This window comes from Linepithema humile, chromosome 4 (genome assembly GCF_040581485.1).
Source record: "Linepithema humile isolate Giens D197 chromosome 4, Lhum_UNIL_v1.0, whole genome shotgun sequence".
Taxonomy (NCBI): Eukaryota; Metazoa; Arthropoda; class Insecta; order Hymenoptera; family Formicidae; genus Linepithema; species Linepithema humile.
Window position 1 is genome coordinate 17,209,198 of NC_090131.1, and position 26,027 is coordinate 17,235,224.

At 39.0% G+C, this 26,027-nt stretch overlaps 4 protein-coding genes across 9 annotated transcripts; 2 read left to right on the plus strand and 2 right to left on the minus strand.

The window, feature by feature from the left end:
- Nucleotides 1-1,099: 1,099 nt before the first annotated feature.
- Nucleotides 1,100-11,628, minus strand: POSH (Plenty of SH3s). Of its 3 annotated transcripts, XM_012367017.2 has the most exons (14): nucleotides 11,486-11,628; nucleotides 10,101-11,426; nucleotides 9,860-9,974; nucleotides 9,672-9,770; nucleotides 9,455-9,591; nucleotides 9,254-9,380; nucleotides 8,849-9,166; nucleotides 8,374-8,678; nucleotides 7,957-8,300; nucleotides 7,703-7,896; nucleotides 7,472-7,614; nucleotides 6,817-6,981; nucleotides 5,815-5,928; nucleotides 1,100-5,710 (listed from the first exon to the last, which is right to left on the minus strand). In XM_012367017.2, exons 2-14 carry the CDS (start codon nucleotides 10,580-10,582, stop codon nucleotides 5,527-5,529), a joined length of 2,727 nt encoding a protein of 908 aa, XP_012222440.1. In that variant the 5' UTR covers nucleotides 10,583-11,426; nucleotides 11,486-11,628; the 3' UTR covers nucleotides 1,100-5,526. The 3 variants fall into 3 exon arrangements, with proteins under 3 accessions (XP_012222440.1, XP_012222441.1, XP_012222442.1); XM_012367019.2 differs by lacking the exons at nucleotides 1,100-5,710; nucleotides 11,486-11,628 and adding an exon at nucleotides 6,405-6,447 and having other exon boundaries at nucleotides 5,839-5,928; nucleotides 10,101-11,315; XM_012367018.2 differs by lacking the exons at nucleotides 6,817-6,981; nucleotides 11,486-11,628 and having other exon boundaries at nucleotides 10,101-11,305.
- A 255-nt stretch (nucleotides 11,629-11,883) lies between these two features.
- Nucleotides 11,884-16,819, plus strand: sstn (stepping stone). The gene is made up of 5 exons (XM_012367020.2): nucleotides 11,884-12,189; nucleotides 12,463-12,664; nucleotides 12,755-13,023; nucleotides 13,114-13,417; nucleotides 13,484-16,819. The coding sequence occupies exons 2-5, from the start codon at nucleotides 12,661-12,663 to the stop codon at nucleotides 15,274-15,276; spliced, it is 2,370 nt and encodes a 789-aa protein (XP_012222443.1). The 5' UTR covers nucleotides 11,884-12,189; nucleotides 12,463-12,660; the 3' UTR covers nucleotides 15,277-16,819.
- A 141-nt stretch (nucleotides 16,820-16,960) lies between these two features.
- Nucleotides 16,961-17,564, plus strand: LOC136999300 (uncharacterized). The gene is made up of 2 exons (XM_067352981.1): nucleotides 16,961-17,126; nucleotides 17,158-17,564. Exons 1-2 carry the CDS (start codon nucleotides 16,961-16,963, stop codon nucleotides 17,430-17,432), a joined length of 441 nt encoding a protein of 146 aa, XP_067209082.1. The 3' UTR covers nucleotides 17,433-17,564.
- Nucleotides 17,565-17,638: 74 nt separating this feature from the next.
- On the minus strand, nucleotides 17,639-26,013 carry LOC105672247 (streptococcal hemagglutinin-like). Of its 4 annotated transcripts, none has more exons than XM_012367049.2 (7): nucleotides 25,221-26,013; nucleotides 21,207-24,787; nucleotides 19,977-21,049; nucleotides 19,623-19,901; nucleotides 18,714-19,484; nucleotides 18,483-18,599; nucleotides 17,639-18,124 (listed from the first exon to the last, which is right to left on the minus strand). In XM_012367049.2, exons 1-6 carry the CDS (start codon nucleotides 25,447-25,449, stop codon nucleotides 18,500-18,502), a joined length of 6,033 nt encoding a protein of 2,010 aa, XP_012222472.1. In that variant the 5' UTR covers nucleotides 25,450-26,013; the 3' UTR covers nucleotides 17,639-18,124; nucleotides 18,483-18,499. The 4 variants fall into 4 exon arrangements, with proteins under 4 accessions (XP_012222472.1, XP_012222474.1, XP_067209037.1 ...); XM_012367051.2 differs by having other exon boundaries at nucleotides 18,478-18,599; XM_067352936.1 differs by lacking the exon at nucleotides 18,483-18,599.
- Between the last annotated feature and the right edge of the window lie 14 nt (nucleotides 26,014-26,027).

The window sequence follows — 26,027 nt, forward strand, 5'->3', positions numbered from 1 at the left end:
ACTTTACGCCTGTCACTACATTCTCACACATGCTGTTTCCTCAACCATGTCAGCAATATTGAGTTGCAACATCTAGTAAACGGTCTTCAAGGTTCTGCATTGTCAATGATGTTGGCTTTAAAAATCGGTCGAAAAATTCTATACTGAAATCATTTTAAAAACGTATTTCTTACAGAGAACGCAATAAGCATTTAACATATATAAGTATTGAACTTACCTACTAATGATGCTATTGTTAAAGGCCTATGAAATAAATATTTAATTTGCTTTTTTAAAGCATCCTATATGTGACATATTAAAGACACTTTAAAAGAACGAATTAAATGTTCTCGTTTTTAAAAGTAATCATTCAATAAGTACAAAGGTACTGCCAAGTTACCAAATCTATCATTCAAAAATTTATTTGAAACGGAGATTTCAATTGTACTAGAAATATTATTCATTTTAATAATTAATTTCTTTTTACCGCCGAATTTATATTTTGTATACTCCTTTCCGATTTTAGCATAACAATTTACACACAATAAGGATTGAGGACAGAATACAGTACCGGTAAAAGTTTCTCGAGCACATAGCTAAGACCGCAATAAGTAGCATTAATAAACTCTCGACAGGGTTCAATTGATACGCTCGCGTGCAAAGAAGTGCGTCTACACAAAGGTAATGGCCAGCTGTTGCATTAAAATAACCGGCACGAATGGCGTCGATGCGTAGTGAATTTTAACATCAAAGCTAAGAAAGCAGACTTCGCCTTCGAGATTTACATTCGGAATGTCATTTAAACAAAATGATTCAACATATAAATTCAATGTAAAAAAATAATAATGACGTAATAGACAATTTTATCACTACTGATTTTACTTTAGAAGCACTCGCAAAATATTAAACTATTAAAGTTATTAAAGAAAGAAATGTTCGAAAATATATTCGAAATAATAATAATAATAGATTCAAAGGGGCTGATAACGCGATGGTAATAAACTAATACGATTAAGGACACAAAAGGTTTCAATTCCCTGTGTCTTGTCTGCGGCAGTTTAAAGGATTCCGCATCAAATTACGCATCGATCATTTCTGTATAATTAAGAGACTACATGAGTTCAATATACAAAAACGTTATATTAATTGCTGATTTTCCATTGCAATGATTATTTATGATTCAGCCTAGATTATTTATGATTCGCAATATGATAGTAACTAATTTTTATAAAATATAACGAATAGAAATGATTTTGACTTGGTAATGAGAAGGCAAAATATTTCTCGCTCTCTTTCTCTCAGTAATATACACTCGCCATTTGTGATAGCCATGTGAAGAATTTTATTACAGACTTCATATGCTATTTAAATATTAAACGATATCTATGTATATGTGTAAATTACGCTTGGACACGACATCGACATAGACTTGTTGGAACATCATTATGTTAGTGACAAAATACCGAGTAGCGTAAGTAGCGTGTAAACATAGTAATCGGTATATAATGACTATTCTAAGTTTCCCCTTACGAAAGAAGTGCTAGAAACACATTTGGTCTAAACGAAGGCTCTTGACTCGGATCCTTATTTTACATTCTACGCTACATGTGTACCAGTTTTGCAATCTAGACGTATTTCGACTCGAAGTGCGAAACGCGAGAGAGCCATTGCTCCTACGTGTTATACGAGAGTGTAACCTTGTTGACAAAATTTTTACCGACACGGCGATGTCAGGTTTCACAATAATTTATTTACAACTTATAAAAACATTCGCACATACGCAAACATTGATTTAAAATTACTGCCGTTCCAAATTACGCGCTGCTTTAACGTAAAAGATCATAGCGGCAAACAAACAGGCAACGATGTTAAATCAATGATAATAGTATGCGAAAGACTTTGCACTACGTAATGATTGCATCGCACGTGGTTTTTTGTCGCGCACAATGATGACGTAGTAAAAAGCGTAATGCAGAATGGCGTATAAATTAATCCCTCGTTAGAGTCGGTCTGATATATCGCCCACAACTTAACAGTACCTGCTTTACAAGCCATTACGGACATTAGTAATAAATTACCTAACTGTACGTCATATAAAACACACATATGTATGTATGTATGTACGTATGTATGCATGTATAAATAGTCGCTATGTAATTCGCTCTACGTGTAACATAAGGAAGTCAATCGTATAAGTTCAATCGTCGACAAAAAACTCACGGAGATTGAAGTACCGAGGAGATATAAAAAAATCGTACGAAAATCCGTACACATTTGTCAGAAGTGGATATGCACGATCGAAATGCAAAATATTGAATACATTGTGCGTACAACATTAATAACTTGAATGATACAAACTCGATAGAGTATCGTAATATTCGAACGGTTTGCATGAACACAAACAGACAAGTTGTTTTTTTTTTGCATATAAATACCTATATATATTATATATTAATTTTTATTTCCTATCGTTCCTTCGATTTCTATCGCATTACTAGTAGACTGCCGAATTTATTACAGCATGCCCAGTGTGGCCCCTCGCATAAGAGTGTAAGAGATATATTTTTTTCCTCACTACCGTAATTCTAGACTTGCGATTAAATTCGGTCCTACGGTCGATCGGTTTCCTTTTTTTTTTTTTTGCCCCGAAGTGACTGATACATAAAAAAATATATCCAGCCACGCACATCTTCCATCCAGACGAGTAACTATAAAATTACATTTTTTCTTCATATGCGTATATAGACGTTCGATATCTCTAAGTCACACTTTCCACTTGCCACTTCAATAAGTTTCATTATTCTTATCGATTACGATAATTTTCTTTTTTATTTTGTCTCTATGATTTGATAACCAGCGCATTCGTTCGCAGGTTACAGACAATACTTTTTTTTTTTGCTGATTTCGAAGAACAGAAATGGACGTTTTATCCTTTCTGCGATTGTTGCATGATCGTAACACAAATCATCGTTCGCTTTGCATTTCAATAAAGACAACAGACTTTTCATATCGTAGGATTATGCAGATGTCACGATTACACTTGCTATATTTCATATGTTGTATGTCAATCAATTATGACGATATGATATAAAACTAACAATGTGCGTATATCGTGTGTGATTTCATTGATCACTTATAATCAGCGATACTTGATTATGAAATAAAAATTAAAGCCAGATAAATATCGACTGGCAATAATGTCTAATCCATAATCTAATCCATCTTATTTTCAATTACGTGTCATGAACGGCTTTACGTATGCTTGGTGATTATATAATTAATATAATTTCTCTTTTAAAAATGTTAAAATATTATGTGCAAAATTAAAATTCTAATTATAGAGAGCTCTAGGTGAACGATTTCTGCATATACGCTATATATACTTTTGCCTTTACAATATTTCGTGCAATGCTATATGTTTTTTTTTTATTACAATATTCGTTGTACATTGGATTTCGCCTCTAGCTAAATGATACGACATCTGCAGACTTCTACGATATCAAGTTGCTGTAAAATTATGGTTATGTACAAGTGCATCATTAAATATTCATAATTAATATAAATATAAATATGTCCTCGGAGTATATACGCGTATACATATGTGATCGAAATTATAGCGCATGTGTTTTATACCTTCATCCGGACTTGTGCAATACACATGTCTAAACTTATGTATAAATGTAGAATTATATATATATATATGTAGAATTATATATGCGTAAATATGAATTGAGCATTACAAATATATGTACAAACATTTTTCTATATATCTATACACGCGTACTGTATGTACACTAGCTTCATGTGAATAATGATAGAACAACACATCGAAATTAGGTACACATGCGGCTTAAATATAAACTCTAGAAGATAATTGAAATTAATTCAATGATAATCGTAAGCAGACTAACGTATTTTTCAACAGCGTAAAACAGTATAAAGATTTATAAAAACCGACTGTACAAAATTGTATACAATTACTAAAACTGAAGAACGTAACAAAATTCGAAATACTGATCACTAATCATACAATATGGAAGCACTTTTTAATTTATTTGGATTTTTTCATATTTATCTCTAATTAGCCAAATAACTAATTCTTTGTCACATATCATAGATAGTTAATAACTTTATAAATTAAAAAACAAGTTATAAGTTCAGATATAAAATAGTGTATATATATATATATATACGAAGTATATAGTACATCAACATCGCGCGTATCAAGGCCATCCTCCAAATGGCTTCTTAGCCAAATCTTAACTAAACTATCTATAACAATCTGGACTGCTCATTAAAACAAAATCTTTATATGGCATATATAATAGATACGCCTGTTAAAAAAAGACGCTTTCTTACGATCAACAATTTAAAATATATTCCAGTCTTAAACAATGTTAATAAAACATTTGTGCTCATATAACTGCCTATTTGTGACCTTCATATGTATTATTTTTTTTTCTTTTGTAAAACTGATATAAAAGTTCAATAAAAAATTTTTTGTAAAATATTACATTGAATACTCACAAGTGTCATTAAACTCAATAAATAAAATTAGATAAAAAATATAAAAAAAGTAAAAATATTTAATCAGATAATAAAGTGATAGAAACATGCTTTACTCCAAAATAATGTAAAAAATTTACAAAATATTTTTTATAGTATAAGCATAGTGCGTAAATTCGACAAACAAGCCGATCACTTATAATCACCGATACTTGATTATGAAATGAAAATTAAAGTCAGATAAATATCGACTGGCAATAATATCTAATCCATAATCTTATTTTCAATTACGTGTCATGAACGACTTTACGTATGTTTGGTGATTATATAATTAATATGATTTCTCCTTTAAAAATGTTAAAATGTTATGTGCATTAAAAAGACAGTAAATAATTTTTTTTGGAAATCAACAACTTAAAACGGGAGACCAATATCTTTTCTTTTACGTTTCGCACACAAATGGCAGTAACGTTACGCAAATAATGAACTTATTATCTGATTACAATTGAACCAGCTTACATTATTCCAATGGCAGTATAAGTTTTGAGTAATTTCAATATGCACATTATGTCATGATCATACAACCCTTTGTCATCTCTTGCGTATCTATACGTAAAGTATGATTATTTTGCGCTAAAATCTTCTATTATATTCATCGCGTGAATGCATCCATTAACTCGACGTACATCAGTCACTTATTATATGCGGCATATATTCTATTAAGTTCTCGACACATAGCATAGTATTTTGTCGCCGATTTTCTTGCCATTGCACAATCTCGCACATTATAGTATTCATTATATTGCACGATCTGAATCACGCATATAATAGCCGTGCGCTAATATACGTGTACATACAAATAATCGATTTGAATTCAATATTCTACAAAAAACCGGCAACGAAATGCATGCAGATGCGTGCCGCACATATAAGTTTCATTAATTCCAACCTGAGGGCTTCGAATATATCATGTAATATGATACTTACATAAAGGCCAAGTTATATACAAGTTTCTAACACTAAGCGACTTTGCGTCGGGTCTCAGAAAGCTTCCACAAAACTTGCTGGAAATAGTCCCGTTCGACCAGTGCGCTGCTGTGTACCTTTGTACCATCCATCGTCGCGCTTTTTGTGTACATAAATTATGTCTCCAACGCGAAGCTCCAGCTCAAATTCGCTATTGGGAGGATACGGTACGATACAACGAAATCTATACACCCGATCACTGAAATTGAATATAATTATTAAAGTTATTAAAAAAAAAAACGCAATAAGTTTCATGAAAATTAAGAACGAGAGAACTGGAAAATAATCCGAGACAATTCTTACCGATCGCGCGACGACGGTTGTTTTGTTTGCTTTCCCATTCCAGCATCTAAAGAATTACTCTTACGATGATGATTTCCAACAGTCGCACATACCATTGCACCGGATTCACTAGATCTAGACAAAATAAAAATCCACATGTAACCAAAACTATTATTATTATCACAGTTATTCATTATAATAAAATGTTTTCTAATAATTGGCTATATAGATATAATATGTGAAATGCTAACATGTACAGACAGTTCAGCATCGCACAAGCATAAATAAAATATATTTTAATGCCGTTTGAAAATGATTAATAGCCATGAACATAACATATAAATGCTATCACAACAAATCTTTTAAACATGCAAAGTATCTCTATATGTTTCTCTAATTATATTTTATTTTAGTATTTATCTCGTTTTATATCAATCTTAAAAATACTTTATTATTGAACAGAGCATAACAAGTAATAATATAAACTTGCAGTAATTTATACATATATGATTGCGGTGATATATAAAAGTTATCCACATACATATAATTCTTGTTAATTGCAACATAAAATAAATTGTGCAAAAGTGATAAACGTCTCTAAGCTCACTTACCTAAAAATAAAATGCAGCTTTATCATACAATCAATCGCAAACACTAATGTAGAAAAGATAAATATGATAAGATTATGTATAATCTTCAAGGCGATCACATGACTTAAAAAGACATAAAAAGTATTTTTGCCAACAAAATTATTAATTTGACATAAAGTGACTTGTAAAAATATCTGCTATTTTATGTATTGGTTATAAAAGTAAAAAATATTAAATAATATTATATATATATTGTGTTAAAATATCAATAATAACGTATGCGGAATAAATTATATAAATAATATCATTTTTCTAATCCCGTAGAAAATATCTTTTTGTCATACTTCATATAATTCATCTTTTATCTGACAAAATATATATATATTTGTTGCAAATTTAGGTCACTTCATGTTTAGAATTACAAACAACTAACCTTTGCATTATTGACACTGGCAAGGAGGGTCTCTCCTTGTATTTCAGTCTCTGTGAGGATGTGACGTGCCCTTGCACAGAGCCTGGACATAAGCGGTGTTGGTTGTTTGAAGCGTTTAATTCCTGTGTAGGCACCTGTAGCAATTGACTTGGGCAAGATCCCGATCTGCGATTTGCCGATTCATCCAGCCCACCCACCCGTCCCAACACAATATTAGAGAAACATTTCAAGGCGTGCATTTGGTGTCATGCTGCACAAAGCATGATAATAAACGTTTCACGTTAATTTGCGGGTGGTTGCTTGCCACCAGTACGTTTCTGCTTTACGTGTGCGTAACTATGGTGAATGCCACGTCATGCAACAATTTCAGCAACAAAGAAACATAATGCTTTTACTTAACACAACACTTTGACGAACATTTATACACGCACATACATGTCAAAATTGCGCAATAACAATAAAAAGATGCTATTCTCGTATACACAATGTAAATGCATGCGTAAATTAGCATGATACACATAAAATTGATAACTAGAACGTGCAAATTTAATCCGGAATAGATTAACAATGTTCTAAAAATTTTTAGATTATAATACAAATTGTACATACATATGAAACGTAAATCCGCAGCAGTCGAAATAAAAACGGTACTCACCGAACGTGCATCGGATTGACAGAATTGCCGTCGTCAAACACAGGATTATCCATCGAGTATGTCGTGGGTGGAGGCGATTTGGATTTTTTAATATTGGTCAAGCGACGCATCAGGGAAACGCACTTGTCCTTTTTTTCCTTTGTCTATAGTTTATAAATAGATATATATATAAACAGCCTTGTTTCATTAACAAAACAATACACAAATATATATAATTTTAGATATAAAAACCTTTTCCGTAGTTCTGGATGCAGCCGCAGTTGCATTGGAAGATGGGATACCACCTCGCAGAGTACTATTCGGGCTTCTATTCATATCGCTTGCGGAGGAAGAAGGAGCGGCAATGGTAGCACTACAGCCATTGTTAACGCTATTGATACCCACTGCCGGTTGCAGCGATGATGCAATTTGTTTTCCAGGGGAAGCTGCAAAAGTATGATATAATTATAACATCGAAAAAAGTATAATGTCTTTAAAATACATACGGATATTTGACGTCATCACTGCACTATGACTGCGCCCGAGTTGATTGGTGGCCGTGTTTGGATCGTTATGCCGAGGCGGACTAGTTTCCTGATTTGCTCCTTGATTCTGCTGAGCGGCACCATGCCAGGACGAAGACACGGTCGTGGACGAGGGGCTGATGGCGCGCGGCGGTAATTCAGGCGGCGGCAATGTGCGAGGATTGTACGGCTGCGGCGCGGGCCCTTTGCTCTTCGTGTACGTGATGGCCAAGCGGGACTCGGCGTTCGATACCGCATTCGATAACGGCGAGCCTTGATGCTGGCTCGGCGAGTTTGGAGATCCGCGACACAGCCCACGTTGACATCTACGATAAATATCACAGAAATTTAATACGAATGATTGAACGCTCGCGATATACCAGAGTGGAAAGTACGTACTTGGCGGGTGCGACGTAATTTCCCGGGAAAACTCCGCACTTCTGCGTGCGATTGGACGTTCCTTTGAACCATCCGTCCTGACAGCGTTCCGTCACCATGTAAATCCCGCCTTTTCGTAACTCAAGCTCATCCGCTTTCTGCGGTTTGTACGGATACAGCGCTATGTACGCGGCTGGTAAATGCGTCACGCCGGACGCGCTGGACGTCTGATTAGCTGGTGCGCTTTGAGATGGCTGGGCGAGAACGAGATCGCTGCTACCGCTTCGTCTGTGACGTAGATTATGATCCGTGCAACTGCTGCTGGTCTAAAATAAAAATAAACTTAAGTTTAATATAGATTTTAGCAAAAAAAAGGAGAAAAAATATTGAAATGTTAAAAGGCAAAAGCAATAGAGAGAGTTATGCATTAACTGAGATACTAGTTCATATATGTAATCCACAGAGAAATTGTTTTAAAAAAATGTGGTTTCCTTACTTGGGAAAATGACTCATTGCCTCCGCTATTATTGGCGTTATTAGGAGCACTGTCTACCGGAGGACTAAGTATTTCAGCGCTATGTCTATGATGCGGATGAGAATGATGACCTGTATTGATGGCAGTGAAACTATGACGTTTAACGTTATGTCTGTTGCCAACGGCGGGCGGTGACGTTGCGGGGCTGCCAGGACTGCTCGGCGCAGTGCTGGAGCTACTGGACGTGGTCGAGCTGTTGGGTGTGTTCGGAGTGGTGGTCGTAGAACTGCCACCCGACGAAACGTTTGAGACGGAATCAGACACTGGTAATGCAGCATTCTGCACAATGTCAAAATACGTATAAATATGCTTGAATTGAAATTGATTTGTGTAGGTATCTTGATTAATTAAAAGATGTTAATCTACCTGTGCCAGTTGCGGTCGCGGTTGGCTCGTAGTCTGCACATTGCGCGAGTGATCAGTCGGTATCAGCGGCGTGGTTTCTTCGTTCGTCGGAGTTGGCGGGGCTACTCTTGACGGCCCTGGCTGTACACTGATTAAATAACTGTTTAAAAACATATATATTCACTTAAATTATCATAACAATATATCGACTATTTCACTCACTTGGTAGAGAGTTTCATCAAAGCTCTAGCGACACTGTTCAGCTCCACAAAAGCTAATGGAAAAATACCGATTCTGTCCAGAAGTTTACCCTCTGCCCAATTCTCGTCTACTCTCCTGATGACACTGATAACTTCTCCCTGAACATACATTCATCATTTTTCATACATAGGTGACAGTGATGTGGCAAGAAATTGAAAAAGATGATTCAAGAAAATACCTTGTTAAAAGTTAAACAGCCATCTTCATCGTCATTTGTCATTCTAAAATCGTATAATGCTTTGCACTGGGGCACATGTGGTGTCAAAGGTGTCATTACCTGTAAGTTACATGATAAAACAAATCATACAATAAAATATCCAATTGAAGAACTATAAAAGAAAGTATTTCATGATTTGTGCACGATACCTGAACATAAGACAAAGGAAAGACACCATGATTATTGCCACACTCTCCATAGTACCAGTTGTTATCAATTTTCTTCCGAAGAATGACTATATCACCCTTCTTGAAACTCAAATCACTGAAAGAAAGTAAATAATATTAGCATGTGTCTATTGTGTTGCAGCTACGTATGCGTTTTATTCCTTTCATGGAGTGTCAGACACACGTAGTTACAATATAAATATCAATGTCGCACAACACATACCCTGGCACCTTGGAGACATAATCGTAGATCGCCCTTCCGTATGCCTGATTGTGTAAATGTGCCTGCTTAGCAGCAGCATTGGAATGTCGTATCGTCGGTTCTGAAGCAACTGCGACGGCAGGAGCGAGATTGCCGGTCACTATCGGCGCCGGAGCGACCTGGTGGCCGCCGAACAACCGCTGTGGCACCGCGGTGCCGCCGGAAGACCTTGACGATAACGCGGATTTGACTTGATTCTTCGGCGCAGCGTTGCGCATCCCCTCAAGGATACGCATCAGCAACACATTCGGCGGCAGGTCGTCCACCTTTGCATCCACGAGTACTCGGCACTCCGGGCATCGCAATTCACGGTGGGTGCTCACAATCTCCTCCAGGCATTTTTTGCAGAACGTGTGCTGGCACGGTAGCACCTTGCTGGACGTGTCGAGCCGCTCCAGGCATACCGAGCACTCCAACAAGTCGTTCAGCATGCACTCGTCCATCGTGCACTTGTGCTTTGCTCCACCCGCGACAAACAGCACACGCACCACCCGATCGGTCGTACCTACTCCGGATTCCTCGTCGCTGCGCTCGCGCTCGCTCTATCGAAACGTACTCCCTCCCCCATCTAACCCTCTCAACCGTTTCACTCTATTTCTCTCTCGCTCTCTCCTGCACGCCGCTCCCGCCCTCCTATCCGTCTCTCTTGAACACACGCGATCGCATACTCCCGTCCCCGCGCACCACCGGAGAAGCGGACGGTTTATCGGGCTGCAGTTCCGGTATTGTGCGGCAGCGCGAGCGCAGGAATTTAATTCGCTTTTACCGTCTACTCTGCCGTCTCACCTCTCTCTCTCTCTCTCTCTTTCTCTACGTCTTCTTCTCTGCTTTTCGCACTCGCTCGAGATAACGCGAAAGAAGCGTGTTTCACGCGGAATACACGCGCTTGTCTTACTCGAATGACGGCGGCTTAATTAACGTCTCGGTTGTCGCACGACGGCACGGCCTCGCGCGCATCGCGCTACGGCATCGATCAATCGCGCACGTCGATTCTGTCTGGCGGTGACGAGCGCAGCACGGCGAGTCCATGCACCTGCGACGTCGTCATTGCTGCGCGGTGCGATGAACCCGACGACGACAACGACGACGTCGTTAATTGCTGTCCGAGCGTTGACTCCTACGCTAAGCATATCCGCTTCTCCGCGCGCTTTTGAACAGTCATCCGCGATGAATATGCACAAATATTATTATAATCGTCATTGCCGCTCAGTTCGGCTTGCGTTTAGTACACTTGTGTTGTATTACAGGTGACAGTGTAAACAGCATTGTTGCGGATATGAGTTACACCTAAAATTTTCATCTATGTGTGATTGATTTTTAAGTAGAAATAAACATTATTAAATTACCTTACTTAATAGTTGAACCATGACATTTAAATCAATGCGTGAGCTACGTATATATAAGATTTTACATTGCATGTTCAATTCAAAGTCAAACAAAACAACAAATCATTAATTGGATTTTGCTTAATTTTACACGATGCTATTTTTATTATCGATTAGCTCATTGTAACTGTTACTTTTAAATAATAACGTTATTCGGCATTACCAAATTAACAGAATGTACGAGAAAAAAATCAAAAAGCAAAGGGATATTTTTAATTGATTTGGGGAAAAAAGTCCCTTTATTTTTCGATGCTCCCTAGTAAATTGGATATCCATCAAAGTGTTTCATGTAAAGCAGTCTTTAGGTCGCGCGTTTCTCTTATTGCACAATCAGTGGTTACGCTTCTAGACACACATACTCGATGATTATTTATATGAGTTATGCATCAACAATCAACAATTTATCGCTGCGAGGAGAGTGGGATTTTTCCGATTTTTCTCACTTTGGTGTAGTTTATGTTATTGAAAAAGTTAATAGCGTGTTAGTATGATTCTCAGCAGCTTGAAATGTGACTATGGCAAAAAATATGTAACACAAACTCGCAACAGCATCGAAGTCGTGTATTCTTTGTTTGTTCTTCTATTATTTATATTTATTCTGCCATTTGAGAGCCATTTGAGAGCCACACATAAAGGATCGTGAACTTTCTAGCTTTTTCTAATAGGTAACGTCAAAAACATTCTGCGGAATAAGATATGTCTCGGCGTTAGCTTGTGATTGTGAAGCAATGGTTATACTGCATAGTTCTTTTTTATAAGTTTTGCAGAATTGTCAAAAGTTGCTATTGTCATGTTTAAGTGGCATTTAGTGTATCTTATAGCCAATCATACACATATCACAGCTGACACCTATAAATTGATTATGTTATCAACTTAAGTATTTTTACATGGATAATGCTTAATCTAAGTGTTATAAATTACTTTTTATTATATTGCAGAAAAGTCTGACATACCGGTGATTTTTAACATACTCACTATTGACTGCATAAAATTTATGCACTTATCTATATACTTTAATTGTTGAATAACAATAATATTTGAATGACATCATAACCTAGGATATTCTATTAAGATACATTGATCAGAGCAAATGTGAAGATTACAGCTGACCCATTTGTTACCTTTTACTCAATAATATGGGTGAGTGTAGTCAACCGATATGATGTAACTTTTAACAATTTTATATAGTTGATTGCGCAATATTGAAATTGTTCTTTTATGATGACCTAGTGATGGCAGGAAACGAAAGTGCGCCAGATGACGCGTTATCCGCGAGATTACAATGGCTACGTCAGCGCAGAGAAGCCTTGCAAGAGAAGCTAGCCCAAAAAAATAATGAGTTGAAGAACCTATGTGTGGAGGAAGCGGAGATAACAGGGGTTTTACCTCCGGAGATACCTCTAGAGCCTGGAGAAAGTCCACCAACTTTTCGTAGAAAAGTGGGCACCTCGTTTACATATCCACAGAAACTAATTAACAAGCTGAAGTCAACTGATGTTGTAAGATTATATTTTTAAACGATATAACGTGAGATTTTGTAACATGTAATGATTGATAACTGCAGATGTGCTTGTCATTTGTGTGTGCAGGAGGAATCAGAATTGGAATTGGAAAGGCAAGTACAACTTGGCATTGTGGAAACTGCATTGGGTATTGTTAATGATCCTACAGAAAGCAAAGCTACACGACGCAAGAACAGACTCGTTTATCAGCAGAGTCAGCGAAGACTGCAAGAATTGGAAACAGAGTTGAATTTTATTCGGCAGAGTCGCGGTAAAACGCATCGACCGATGCAATTACCGACACAAGTGGGAAGTTACAATACGCAATCGCACTCTCATACCAATGTAAAACACAGAACAAAGAAACCACGACCGCCATTGGATAATTCAGGTATATTCTTAATGCAACTTTGCGCGATAAATAAAGCTTTGATATGTAATTTGTTGGTAATTATAGGAAATGAAGTAAATACTCCAAAGTCTACTGGAAGAGGTATACTCCACGATCCAGGTATTAGTCTGAGCCCTTTAGTGTCCGACGACAAATGCATCCTAGACAAGTTAAATACATATCCTGGACACGGATACGAAGATCAATTAATACCGAATGTCTGCAGTCATCATCACCACAGTGGCACTCGTCCCAGTGTAAGCCCCATCGAACCCCAAACAAACGTTAAAATTGTGGAACACGATCACAACGACAACCACAACATTTACATTTTACCCGAGCAATACCGTCCTCGTACATATTCTCACGGAAGCGGTGGATCTCGCAGTCAAAGTTACTATCAAGACAACGAGAGAACGTATCGTCCGTATGTTCCAAACACCTACACCGAGGACGAGCGTCTGATGCGCTATCGGCAGTTGCAACATGCGCAAAAGCAACAGCATCTACAAGACCAGATGCATAGTCACAGACTGCAGCACACGAGTTCTGTCGAGTACAAACATCTGTACAACTCGGACAATATGGATATACGAAGAAGTCAGGGATCCTTCGACAAAGACTTTCGCGCGTCCCATTACACGCCCGTCACCGATTATCAGGTATATTACAAAAACAACGCGCAATCGCAGCAATCTTTATACAGACGTGATCGCGACTCATCGTTGTCCGGTAGCAAGAACACTCTGCGGCACACCAGTAGCGCTACGTTGATCGAGGCGCAGTTGATGTCCGGCTATTGGGTGCGTCACAACGACGAGGTCCACTGGGTGAGTCTGGACGATCCCACGGCCGACAGATTTGGCAGCTTGGACCGCAGACGGCGGAATACTCAGCCTAACGGCGGTGTCGCGATCGCGAATTCGGACACGCAGTCGCGTTACCGCACGGTCGCTGTTTCAAGCACCAAGAACTCGTCCGGCAGCAATGTCGCCACGTCGTCCCATCAGCATCATTCCGTTCACTTGCTGCCATTGTCCGAACACCAAATGCCGAACAACAACAAGATGCTGCTGCGCACTCAATCGCTGGGAAGCGTGGAAATGTGGCAGTCGAGCCACTCTCACGACTCGCACGACGGCAAGGACGCGCCAACAGAGTACACCAATAATAATCGCAAGAGTCGCCAGAAGGAATGGTACGAGACGTCCCTGGATTCGGGAGCGCCCGCGAGCTTCAATCACAACGTAGCCACCGCGCCTAAAAACGCGCATTATCAGTCGAGTCCTCCGCCGCCACGCATAAAGATCGCCAACACCGAAAGCGTGAGAGACAGCCAAATAATAACCAGTGGACCGCCGCCGATAAGCCCGGTGAACCGTCACAAAAGGGACAAACCCGAAGAGCGGCAGCACGCGATACAACAGCCTCACGTTCGTTACGAGCCGCCGGCGACGAGGCCGAAGGTGCTGGAGATACCAGCGGAATCGAAGCCTACTCTTGACGTTTGCGACGACGCGATACGACCGTTGGGCTCGCCGCAGAACTGCACTGTCGTCCAACCGGGAAAGTATCAGCCATACCGTGAGGTGACGAAACCCTTTGAGATGTCGGACTTCTACAAGTATTCGACGAAATTCCGCAAGAGAAACGAAGTCGCGACGCAATCCCAGGTCGGAAGTGATTCCCCGCTGCAGGAGAATCGTCCCGCGGAAGTAGGTTCCGGCGATTTATCCCGGGATCCCAACTGTAACTTTGGGCAGAGCAGCGGTAACGTTACTACCAGTCCGGTGCAGCGAAGGTTCTATCAACCGGTGCAGCGCATGACCTGTCAACCATATCTCTCATCGTTAAGATAATCGCGTACAATAAGGTTCATTCACACCGTTACATTATTATACAATGCGACACACTACACACGTACACGCACGCACAGAATTATTCATCGAAGATGGGCTGGTCCTATCGAAATAATGTTCTTTATTCTTCTTTAGTCAATCACTAATCTACTAATGTAGGATTTATATATGAATATATACACATACCCACGCGCGGAGAGACCCAGTGGCACAATTTTTTTTCTATTCTTCGACTAATATTTTTAACAGTCGACTATTTATCGATGCCAGTTTTCACTAATCGTCGATGCAACATCGTCGATTGTGCAGTCAGAGAACTGCAATGTTTACACGCCTACCAAATTGTGATTTTGATCTATATAGCGTTAAACAAATTTTTTGAGTAGTAATATGTAGATTTATTTGTAAATTTAATTTACAAGTCTATATATTATTACTTCGAAAAACTTCTTTAACGCTACATAGATTTATTTTGTGGTAAAGAGAGAAGGAGGGGGGAAGAACGAAGGAATGTAAGGATTATGTAATCCAGTTTATGCTTGACCCCAATGTCGATAAATTGACTAATATTGGGACCTGAATAGTGCCTTCTATTAACCGAAGCGTCAAGTGGATGATGGGGCATAGTTATATTTTGAGATTATACCTTAAAGTGGATTAAGCTTCTCTGAAAACTGTCTTCCACTTGTCGGCTTCCATTATAATTATATTCATAATTGTGTTCAACAATGGATTAAAAATATATTTTCTATATATAATATAAGCAAAGGCTTTTCGCAGATTTTCGCGTTGCAAGATTGCTATTGATAAGTTATTAATGTTGGTTGTTAGACGCAGCTCTTTTTACAAGCACCGATTATTAGATTATTAGACGATATCGCTAATCTACAATTTTGTTATACGCAAACTTTTTTCCTAGGACTTTGTATAATAGCTCATAAGCTCATAAAACGCCCATAAGCTCTCTCGACTGATCACGAAGCAAGGATATACGCGTTTCTACATAGTCTGAAATTATAACATATATCTCTTCCCCAGAAGGCTTCTATATAAAAAATAATAAAAGTAAAAGTGCGTTAATCTTAGAATAACGACAATACCATGGATAACAATATGTATGAATAATTATTACATAAACTGTTCATGCATTATGTATGCATATATTACATTTATCTTGCTCGGCGTATAGTAATGAGAAATAAAATCTCGTTATAAAGATTTTATTTACTCACCGCAATGTATTCGCCGAGGGATTTAATTTTAAATCTCGATTGTTGCGTTTGACGTGTTACTCGCTAGCGCTTGCATCATATCATAAATTTTCAAGTTGCGAAGACAATATGTACTGTTGCTGTAATGCGCGTTGCTCCAAGCGACACAGATTTACACGTTGCAAACACCTTCACATCACAGAAGTAAATATAACGGCTTTATGTTAGCTGTGATTAATTACGCGCTGCGTGTTGTATGCTACTTTTAGCAAATTTTTTTGTACCGCTTTATACATCTATTTCATGCTAATAAAAATGCTGATTTAATATAATCGCCATATATATACGTTTTTTATGTAGTAAAAATCTGTAAAAATTTAAACAATTGAAGAGCAGCGAAAGAACCCAAAAATGATAGAAACATTTAATAAAATCAAAGATTCTTTAAAATATGTAAGAGAATTTTAAAGAACATGGAGGGAAAAACAGATGATCCATCTTTAATACAAAATCAAGAGCGTAGTGCGAGAGAGAAATATTCAAAGGAAAGGATAGCTATGATTGTAAATAAAGATTCTTGCAGAAAGGATAAAGTGAAAGGCATGGAGGATTTTCGTCTTCCTGCCGATGATCCAAGGTCATACACCACTTCAAGATAAGCCAGTAATGAATTTAGAGAATGTTATGCTCTTAGACGTCATTTCTTACAGATTTCAACAGCAAAATCAGACGGCGAGATGCTTCGTGATGTATACCGATTTTTATCGCTGCGAGCATATTTTAGGTAAAAATGCCGAAGCTTGCACATGGTTTAAAGAGGTTTTCACAACCATATGTCCGAATGCGTGGGTGGAACGTTGGGACGAGCTTAGAGTTACAGGCCGATTACCTTGGCATAAGCATAGAACTCAGGGTGCTTTCCCCGGCTGCAAATACGGCGAATAAAAATCAATTTTACTGATCTAAAACTTGAGTTTTGTAATACGGAATAATTAAACAATTATGATTCATTTTGTATTTTTGAAAATTATAATTAAAATAATAATAGTAATAACTGTATGAAGACTTCAGAAAACTTTTATAGATTATACTTTAGATTTAGATTATATATTTAGAATAGGAAGGACAAAACATTATTAACACACATCAAATAAGAAAAAAATATCCAACTTTTATTATACAGGTACAAGATTTATCATTATGAGGTAACTTATATCGAAGAAAGAGTAACCGATGTAAGTGTCCTATGATGATCCAACATTGCTGTCTTCTTTCAAGTCTCAGTTCTTCTTACAGTGTGGTCAACAAACTCTTCTTCTATCCTTACCACGTTATTTACTTGCAGTTCATGACACTTTTTTTTATAATCATAAAAAATATACACTCGTAGACATTTTCTTTAAACTTTTGATAAAATATGGGCGTTGTTCGAAAGCTCGTGTTGTGGTAGCGTGATTAAAAAAAGTCTTACATAAAATGTAAGATTTTTACAAAATAAAGCTAATTTCAGGATTGTGCACTAGAGTCTGCCTGGGTGAAGACAACTTACCAATCTTCGGGTGTTGACTCCGCTTACGTAACACACGATCCCGTCTCTATTGATATATCTCTACTTCCTGGATGGTAATCGATGTTACCTATAAATGCGAAAGCAAAGACATTTGTTTGAAGGAGACAACTAAAACTATTCTTTATTATGTGTGTTAGTAGTACACAATCAAAGAAAAGAGGAATTCAAGTTAAAGCACTCTCTTGCTTAATGTAAAAACTCAACAATTTATCTTCTTTTAGCGTTATGCATGAAGTATCTTTCATCTTCAATTATTATTGCATTAAATGCATTAAATGCATGCGACATATCCTATACGATTAGATTTTAGGGATTAAAACAACTGTACGCGAATTTACAATATCTTTGAATCGATTAACGCGTTATTAACTTAAATGTGCGATCCATGGATGCATTTGACGTTGTAGAAATTAAAACCACCTTACGTATGTAGTAACATATTTCAGGTTTGATTCCTCGACTGATGAATATATTGGCAATCTTCATCCCTGCAAATGCCCATTATTTCATATGGACACAGGATTCCATGAGGATTCGTGTTCCTGGTAGGAAGAGCAACAAAAACCACAAAAATCCTCAAGATTTTTAGCATAGTCCACAAACAATGGACGATCGAGTACTATAATCTTTATGTTCAGAGAACGAAAGGAACCCACCTTGGTATTTTTAAATGCGTCAATATCGATACATAAGGTGTAATTGTCGTCGTTGTCGTCGTTATCGTCGTTGCCGTTGCCGTTGCTGTTGCCGTCGTCGTCGTCTTCGTCGCCGTTATCTTCGTCATCGTTGTCGTTGTCAATGACGGTGGTAGCGGCGAAGTTCTCTTGTTATTTTGTTCAACTTGACATGAAGAATCCGACGATCCTAGCTCTGCAGATGTGGCGGGATCAGAAATATCCTTGCTAGAATTTTTTTGCCTACGTACTTCATTATTTTCTTGGATAGGAGTACTACTTAGCTTTGGTACAGAATGCAGTGACTCTTGACTAGGTGTACTTTGTTCATCACTGCTGTGTAGTGATGCATTAGTGGACGCATTAGTGGACGCATTAGTGGATTTTTCTTTTCTCTTTACTGGTGTTGTATGACTTGGAAATGTTTGCGGGGGATCTAACAAAAGTTCCGACATTGATAAACTCTCACTATCATTAGACTCTTCCGAGCGGAAAATATGGCTCTTTGATCCCGCCACATCAATTATAGTTTTATCACACGTTGGCTGTTCTTGCAACGACAAATCCTCCTCGGCGCTCGTGACTCTCGTTGATTCCAAGCACGATGATGGTTGTTGCGATGAGCTAGAACAGGAACTGGAACTTTCAGAGATGTCGCTAAACTGGATCCGTTTTTTCTTAGTGAACTGGCGAGTATGATTGGCAACTTCCTTCAGCTTCTCGCTCAAAAGCTGACCGCCTGCCTCCGGCAACCTAAAAGAACAATTCTCGAATAATAGTAATAATCTAAAAGAAAAAGGATAAAGATTTTTTTTATTACTTCGCAGTAAAAACTAAACGATTATCATATTAAATGTATATGCTACATTTGTGGCTTTTATACTGGCGTACTTGTAATTTTTCCCCAAGAGCTGGTTACCCAGTATGGAACAAATTCTTGATAACTTGAAGCACTCGTGCCGTCCAGCGTTAATCTTTTCCCGCGCAGTCGAAACTTTCGGGCCCATGCCGTTAACGCGATCGCGCTGCATTTGTAATCTTTCCTCGGCCACCTTGAGTTGTTCCTTCAATTTCTTCACTTCAGTGGCTAGGCAGTTCTGCAGATCCCGCTCCATGTCCCATTGACGAAGATTCCCTGACATTTCCGCTAAGTGATCCAAAACGTTATAGCTGCATACAAAATAAAATTTAATGTTACTCTTATCGCGTTACTATTATTATATTTCTTTTCTACAAATTAATTACCGTCTCGCGACTAATTTGTGCTCAGTGCCCTTTAAATACTGCTCTTGGTCCGCTGGTGAAAGGTTCATCAAGTTACCCAATTCCGCTTTTACATCTTTTTTAAGCGCCTCCCAAACGTCATCTGTATTACTTTTATCATCTGCATTTGCGTCGGATTGACGAGAATCATTGTTATTATTATTTGGCAAAGCTGACGACACTGAAATATTATTTGTAATTTCTCGTCGACATTCCACTTCGTATTGCGAACGCGACATCGTGGTTTCCAGCGCGTCGTCAATTTCTTGCTTACTCGTAGACAGATTTGAGAGCAGTACAGTGGATGCGTTGGAAAATGCGCTGTCGTTGTTATTATTCTCATTGTTTTTATTTTTTTCTAGAATTTCTACACTAGTAATATTACTTTCGACAGACTTATCACTTTGACTGGAGCTCGCCGTATTGTGTCGCAAAGCTGACTTGTCGTTTATTGTAACGACCCGCCCGATCGTATCCGACTTCAATTGAACTTGGACGTACTTACGATTTATCTCGTCTTTGGTTAACGCTCTTAAAGCAGGTCTATGCTGCTGCTTATCGCTCACAGATTGCTTCTCGCCCGAATTTTCAACAATTTTCCTTCCCGCAGTATGACTCGGCACAACCTCATTCGTGATCCGGATACTGAGATTGTTCGGTATTGTCTTCTTAATTCCTTTAGCTGGCAAATGCGCAGTATTTATATGCTTAACGGTATTCGCTGAAAGACTTTTGCCAGCAGACGTGCGAGATACGTTCAACGCTGGAGTATTTTTCGACACCACATTTTTCTTTCGAATCTCTGTTGATTGCTGAGAATCTTTCTCCGACTCTTTCAACTGAGCTTGATTTTGTATGACATTTTTATTCTCGCATGGAGATTTCAATGGCGAACTGACCACGTTAGTATTTAATAATTTACTACTATTATTATTAATGTTACTATTATTGTTATCTGCTCCTTTCTTCTGCAGTTTCAACTTTTCACGTTCTAAGATTTGTTGCTTTAAGCGACGATATTCCTCTTGCTGCGACGCAGGGAGATGCCTCACAGCCTGCAATAAGAAAAGTTACTATAACCGATTGACTTTATTTAAAAAACTTTATTTTTAAGCTCTAATAATAAATGTCAAAAAATAACAGTATTCTCGAATAATACTATTTTCAAACTAATTATTCTCACTGACTTAAATAGACAGTGTGTCGTCTTACCAATGGCGTGTGCATGTTAGATGAATTCTTGTTCGTTTGTGTTGTCAGTTTCGATCCTTGCGGAGACAAAACAGGCTTGACTACGGTTGCAGATTGTTCCTGCTCTTTTCTCATGTCGCGCAAGAACTTCTGCAAGCTCTTCTCGAAGTCGACACCGACAGCATCCTGCGCTTGTTGCTTCTCCGTGACTCCGGAAGTAGCTTTACGTTTCTCGCCTTCGGAATCGCTGTCCGTATCAGATCCCAAGCTTATAACAAAACGTTGAGTGTCTGATGCGTGCAATGTCGTTTTCGGCGCGTTAACATTAGACCACGCGTTCTCATTGGACTTTGCATTGTTGAGCTTCAGCAGATTCAACTTTCTCTGCATCATGTTTTGATATTTCTTGGCGTTGTTCACTGCTTTCGTGCTTGCCGGAATAGGCGCTTTCTTTGGCAATTTTTTCAACGGAGCCTTCACTGCAGCTGTATTGCTGTTCCTTTTTCTATTGCCAGTGAGCGATGGGACAGATGTGCTATTAACTTTCTTCGCGGCTGTTTCGGATGAACTCAACTTTAATGATAATGGAACGTTATTGCTCCCTGTACACGTTGCGTCGACAGTTACTGTAACATTTGTTGACATTTTTTGCTGTGCAGACGCCTGTATATTCGTTGGAGTGCAGCTTGTAGCAACTGGTACTGCTGAAGTACCGCAAATAATGTCTGACTTTGTTCGCTTCAAAGAAGCCAGCAAGATGGCTCGCAGCTCGTCCTCGTCTTCTTCAACGCTTTGTCTCCTGTCAACGTCTTTCGTTATATCGTCAACATTAAGTGCGCCAGAATCGAGATTATTAGACGCTGGACTTGTTAACGTATGAGATTGCGTATTTTTTTCTTCGGAATCCTCGATGGACGTTGCCTGTTTTGGTTCTTCCTCGCTTTTTACATCATTTTTTTCTACGTCTCTGTTTTCTACAATATTAAAATTAAGCGACAATGGCTCTTGAGTGACATTTTGCAAACTCAACGACTCTCCATTCTCAGCAAAATCTTCTTGCATTTCGTCACTTTTACTTTGATCCGCTTTGACGATTTCCCGTTCTAAACTAGACGCATGCCTAATATTTACATCCCTATTTACATCATTTGTACAACTTCGCACAAACTCCGCGAATAATTGTGCGGGATCAAGGCTCTTGCATTTCTTCCTAACGCGTTTCCGCTTTTTGCGCGATAAAGCAACGTCACTGCTCGCAACCGGCGTAGGCGCCGTGTCGATGACAGAATGCCCAAGTTCAGTTGTTTCTTGACTGTTAGTGGGCAATGCAGAACTTGTTTTGTCCTCCAATGCGTCATTCTCTTCACTTTCATTCATAGAGTTATCGAATGGGACGGATGTCGTTAACACAGGCGGCGGTTTTTTGGCAGGCTGCAATTTTATGGGTTTAAAGTTGCTGCCGCTCATGACAGTCGCGTTCGCTGTGACGACCACCGGTTGCATCTCTGCGCTTTTGAAAGTCGGTTCCGGATGCGTCTCACGCTTCTTCATCGCCGGCAACAATTGCTGGAGCTGTTTGTTCGACTTCAAAAGCGGCACGGGAACAAGCGTCCTATTGATTAACGTAGGTATTTTATTTACATCTTTGGTAACATCCGGCACGCCTTGCATATATAGAGGTTCTTTCAATGTTCCTCCTTCAGCGGCTTGGCAGGGTGCCGCTTCTTCAACGGGAGAACCAAATTGGCTTGTTTCTATGTCGGGAAGAACACCGACTGGTATCATCGGTTCATTCAGCGACATCGGCTCACTGTATCCCGCGGTAAACGTTGCTGGAGAATCTGTAACATACCTGTGAACGGTCTGCGTGTCATAAGCACATCTATCATCCGTATATGCTGAACCCGCATTCATAAATAACGGGCCGACAGATTGCTCCATCTGCTGCACTTTCGGAGAAGCATAAATACTGCTCGGAGAAATGGAAGCAACAGCAAGATTATGATCCTTGATTACTGGAAGAGCGTGTGACGCGTCAGGCATGTGTATGACACCCTTCGAGGAATAGCTGCCTTCCTGGCAACAAATGCCGTCTATCAAGTCGCATACAATGTTGTTGTGAGTGTCTCTGGAGATGTGGCTGACCAGTTCCGTCGATTCATTGTTCAGTTCTGAAAGGAAGGTTTCGCTGCTGTGTTGCGACGACGGATATGCGTAGAACTGCGATAGTTCGCCGTATTGATGCAAGTTATCGTAATACGACGCAGCAATAGGCAGTGACATCGGATCAGTCTGCTTGATGTCATCGAAAACTGTATTGTTCGTTTCGTTTACACTGATAAACGATACGTCGGACGGCTCGATGCCAAGCAGCTCCGTGTCGATAGGCACGTTCGACGTAATCTTGTCGGTTGGCGAATACGGCAGCTTCTCCTTTTCACGCTCAACATCCGTGTCCAGATCCATGTCCTCGGCATGGTTGCTGTCGTGTGGCGGCGTGCACGGCGGCGATGCAAACTTCAACAGCTCGTCGCTGGGCACCGGTATGTCGTCAAGGAAACTCTGGCTGAATGGGCTTTCGCTACGAGAGACTTTCTTGTTTGCTTTCATACCACGTTGAACTCTGTTCTGATGCTTCTTCACAAACGCCGACTGAAGCGCTATCATGCGCAGATTCAACGCCTCTTCGTCCTGATCGTCGTCCTTTGCGTCTGGCTTCTCCAATTCCGCGTCCGCTGGATAATCCGACAACTTGCTGAATTTCTTTTGCTTCGTCTCCAACGCCTTTTGTCGCAACAACGCCAAATCTTCGTCATCGTCGGCGTCGAGATCGATAGTCACAGAGTGAACTTTCGATTTCTCTTTAGAATGCGTCGCGTTTTTATTGCTTTTGGAAGCTTTGTTCAGCATATTCGACAGTTTTTCTTTCAGTGAAGATTGATGCTCCTTGCTCCGATTTACATTCAATTCCAATTTTACTTTTTTCAGTAACCGTGTGACATCACTGCGTTTATCGGTGTGAGAGCGAGCAGATGGCGTTGAGTCCTGCTTTGACGATCTTCTCGCTGTTTTCAAAGGTGAGTTCCGATACGGCGAGTTCCGTTTCGGCGATCTAATCCTTTGCGGAGATCTCCTGTGTATCGGCGATCTGGAACGTCGACTGTATGGAGATCGAGATAATTGAATTGGCGAACGGCTTCTCATGGGAGACTTGTGTCTTCGAACCGGTGATCTTGAAATTACTTTCGATCTGCTGTCAGCCTGCTCTCGATCTGCTCTCGATCTTCTGCGAACCGAACTTCGTTCTTTATAATGCAATTTCAGAGGACCAAACTCTGCCACAGGCAAGCCACCAGAGGATGGACTGATTAAGTCATCAATGGTAAAAGAGGATTTGCATTTCATTTTCTTTCTCTTTTTCTTTTTTACTCCTTCTTTTGACCGATTGGACGTATCCGTGAGACCAACAATCTCCATATCGCTGTCACTCGAAATAGGCACTAGGTCATCGTTCTTCTGTTGTAAAGTTGGCGCCGCATGCTTTGTCGTTATGCATTCCGCTTCTTTGACATAGAGACGGTTTTCCTTTCCTTTGACTGGATCTTATGAAATAAGATTAACTTCTACTTGATTAGAACAATACATTAATATCATTAATAATCAATTATTTTATCTTCGTTATTTATATCTATCTAATGAAGAGCATATCTTTTATAATATTCTGTAGTTATAAAACTTTTAAGAGTTTAATTAATATAAATCTTTATAAAATTCCGTATAAAATTAATAATAATAATAAATAAAAAGTAAATAAATAGCCAATATAAGAATCTCACAATTAGAATTGCTTCTATTATGCTACATATCAAGAAAATGAAATAATCTAGAAAATATATAAATATATATATATTTAGAGTCTCTTAAACAACATCAACAAAATCTATTGAAAATAAGAAACTATTTTATACGTTTTCAAAATACACATAAACAACACTATTTATACATTTCGAATGAATGATATCTAACAAATTTTACCTCTCCTGCTCTTGGAGTGATACATCGTGATGCACCAGGATAAACATTCACCCCATGACTTGCAATCAGGACATGGTCGTGTCCTGCTGATGGAATAGCTGCTGGTCAAATGACCGATTGCACCTTCCTCCGAAGAACTGACATCTTCCAATGAGATCTCACCCTCCTCCTTCTCATCGTCGAGGATGTCGATCGTCTCTGTGCAGCCACTCGACAGATCGCTTGCCATCACTTAAACTTATCCGCAAGGCAGTTATAAATTATAAGACAAAGCGATCACAACAACGTCACTAGCGACGTGTCACGACTCGCTCCTTAGGACTTGAGGTTAGTTACGCGAAAGACCGTTGAGAACAAAGAGGACACTTGTGTTCCCCTGGTAGATATCTATAGTAAAGGAAGAAAAAAACTACGGGGATTCCTGTCTACAAGATTTTGTGTTGCGCGAGGAAATTGTTTTTGTCTAACGGAAAGAATCGTCTGATACTCCAGAAGAATGCAGCACGAATTTCGATACTGCGAATTTAATAGTGCTGAATCGCGATTAATTATCGGGCGCTGTCAGCAGTGAGCAATCACAGCCTTGATTAAATACCTTGACCCCACTGTCGACAGTCCAACTGATCGACGACATTCGGGACTATGGCGGCCATACTGAATAATACCACGTTTTTATGAGCAATGAACTTTAAGCTAAGATTTTATGTATTATATGAGAAGTTTATACTGATTGGACGACTGTCGGTAAAAAGATTTTTGCGATCAAATATTCTCTATTTGAATTATAGCCAATTAGCATTACGTATG

What these genes read in the sequence shown, in the direction of transcription:
- LOC105672247 (XM_012367049.2), bottom strand. Translation starts at nt 25,449, where the DNA reads ATGGCAAGCGATCTGTCGAGTGGCTGCACAGAGACGATCGACATCCTC. An exon ending in CTAACATGCACACGCCATTG is followed by an intron (nt 21,050 to 21,206) that starts GTAAGACGACAC and finishes TTCTTATTGCAG; the next exon opens with GCTGTGAGGCATCTCCCTGC. An exon ending in CTCTTGGGGAAAAATTACAA is followed by an intron (nt 19,485 to 19,622) that starts GTACGCCAGTAT and finishes TTGTTCTTTTAG; the next exon opens with GTTGCCGGAGGCAGGCGGTC.
- sstn (XM_012367020.2), top strand. An exon ending in AGCTGAAGTCAACTGATGTT is followed by an intron (nt 13,024 to 13,113) that starts GTAAGATTATAT and finishes TTGTGTGTGCAG; the next exon opens with GAGGAATCAGAATTGGAATT. An exon ending in ACCGCCATTGGATAATTCAG is followed by an intron (nt 13,418 to 13,483) that starts GTATATTCTTAA and finishes TGGTAATTATAG; the next exon opens with GAAATGAAGTAAATACTCCA.
- POSH (XM_012367017.2), bottom strand. Translation starts at nt 10,582, where the DNA reads ATGGACGAGTGCATGCTGAACGACTTGTTGGAGTGCTCGGTATGCCTG. An exon ending in TTCCTTTGTCTTATGTTCAG is followed by an intron (nt 9,771 to 9,859) that starts GTATCGTGCACA and finishes TGTAACTTACAG; the next exon opens with GTAATGACACCTTTGACACC. An exon ending in CATCCAGAACTACGGAAAAG is followed by an intron (nt 7,615 to 7,702) that starts GTTTTTATATCT and finishes TATAAACTATAG; the next exon opens with ACAAAGGAAAAAAAGGACAA.
- LOC136999300 (XM_067352981.1), top strand. Translation starts at nt 16,961, where the DNA reads ATGGAGGGAAAAACAGATGATCCATCTTTAATACAAAATCAAGAGCGT. An exon ending in TCCTGCCGATGATCCAAGGT is followed by an intron (nt 17,127 to 17,157) that starts CATACACCACTT and finishes AGCCAGTAATGA; the next exon opens with ATTTAGAGAATGTTATGCTC.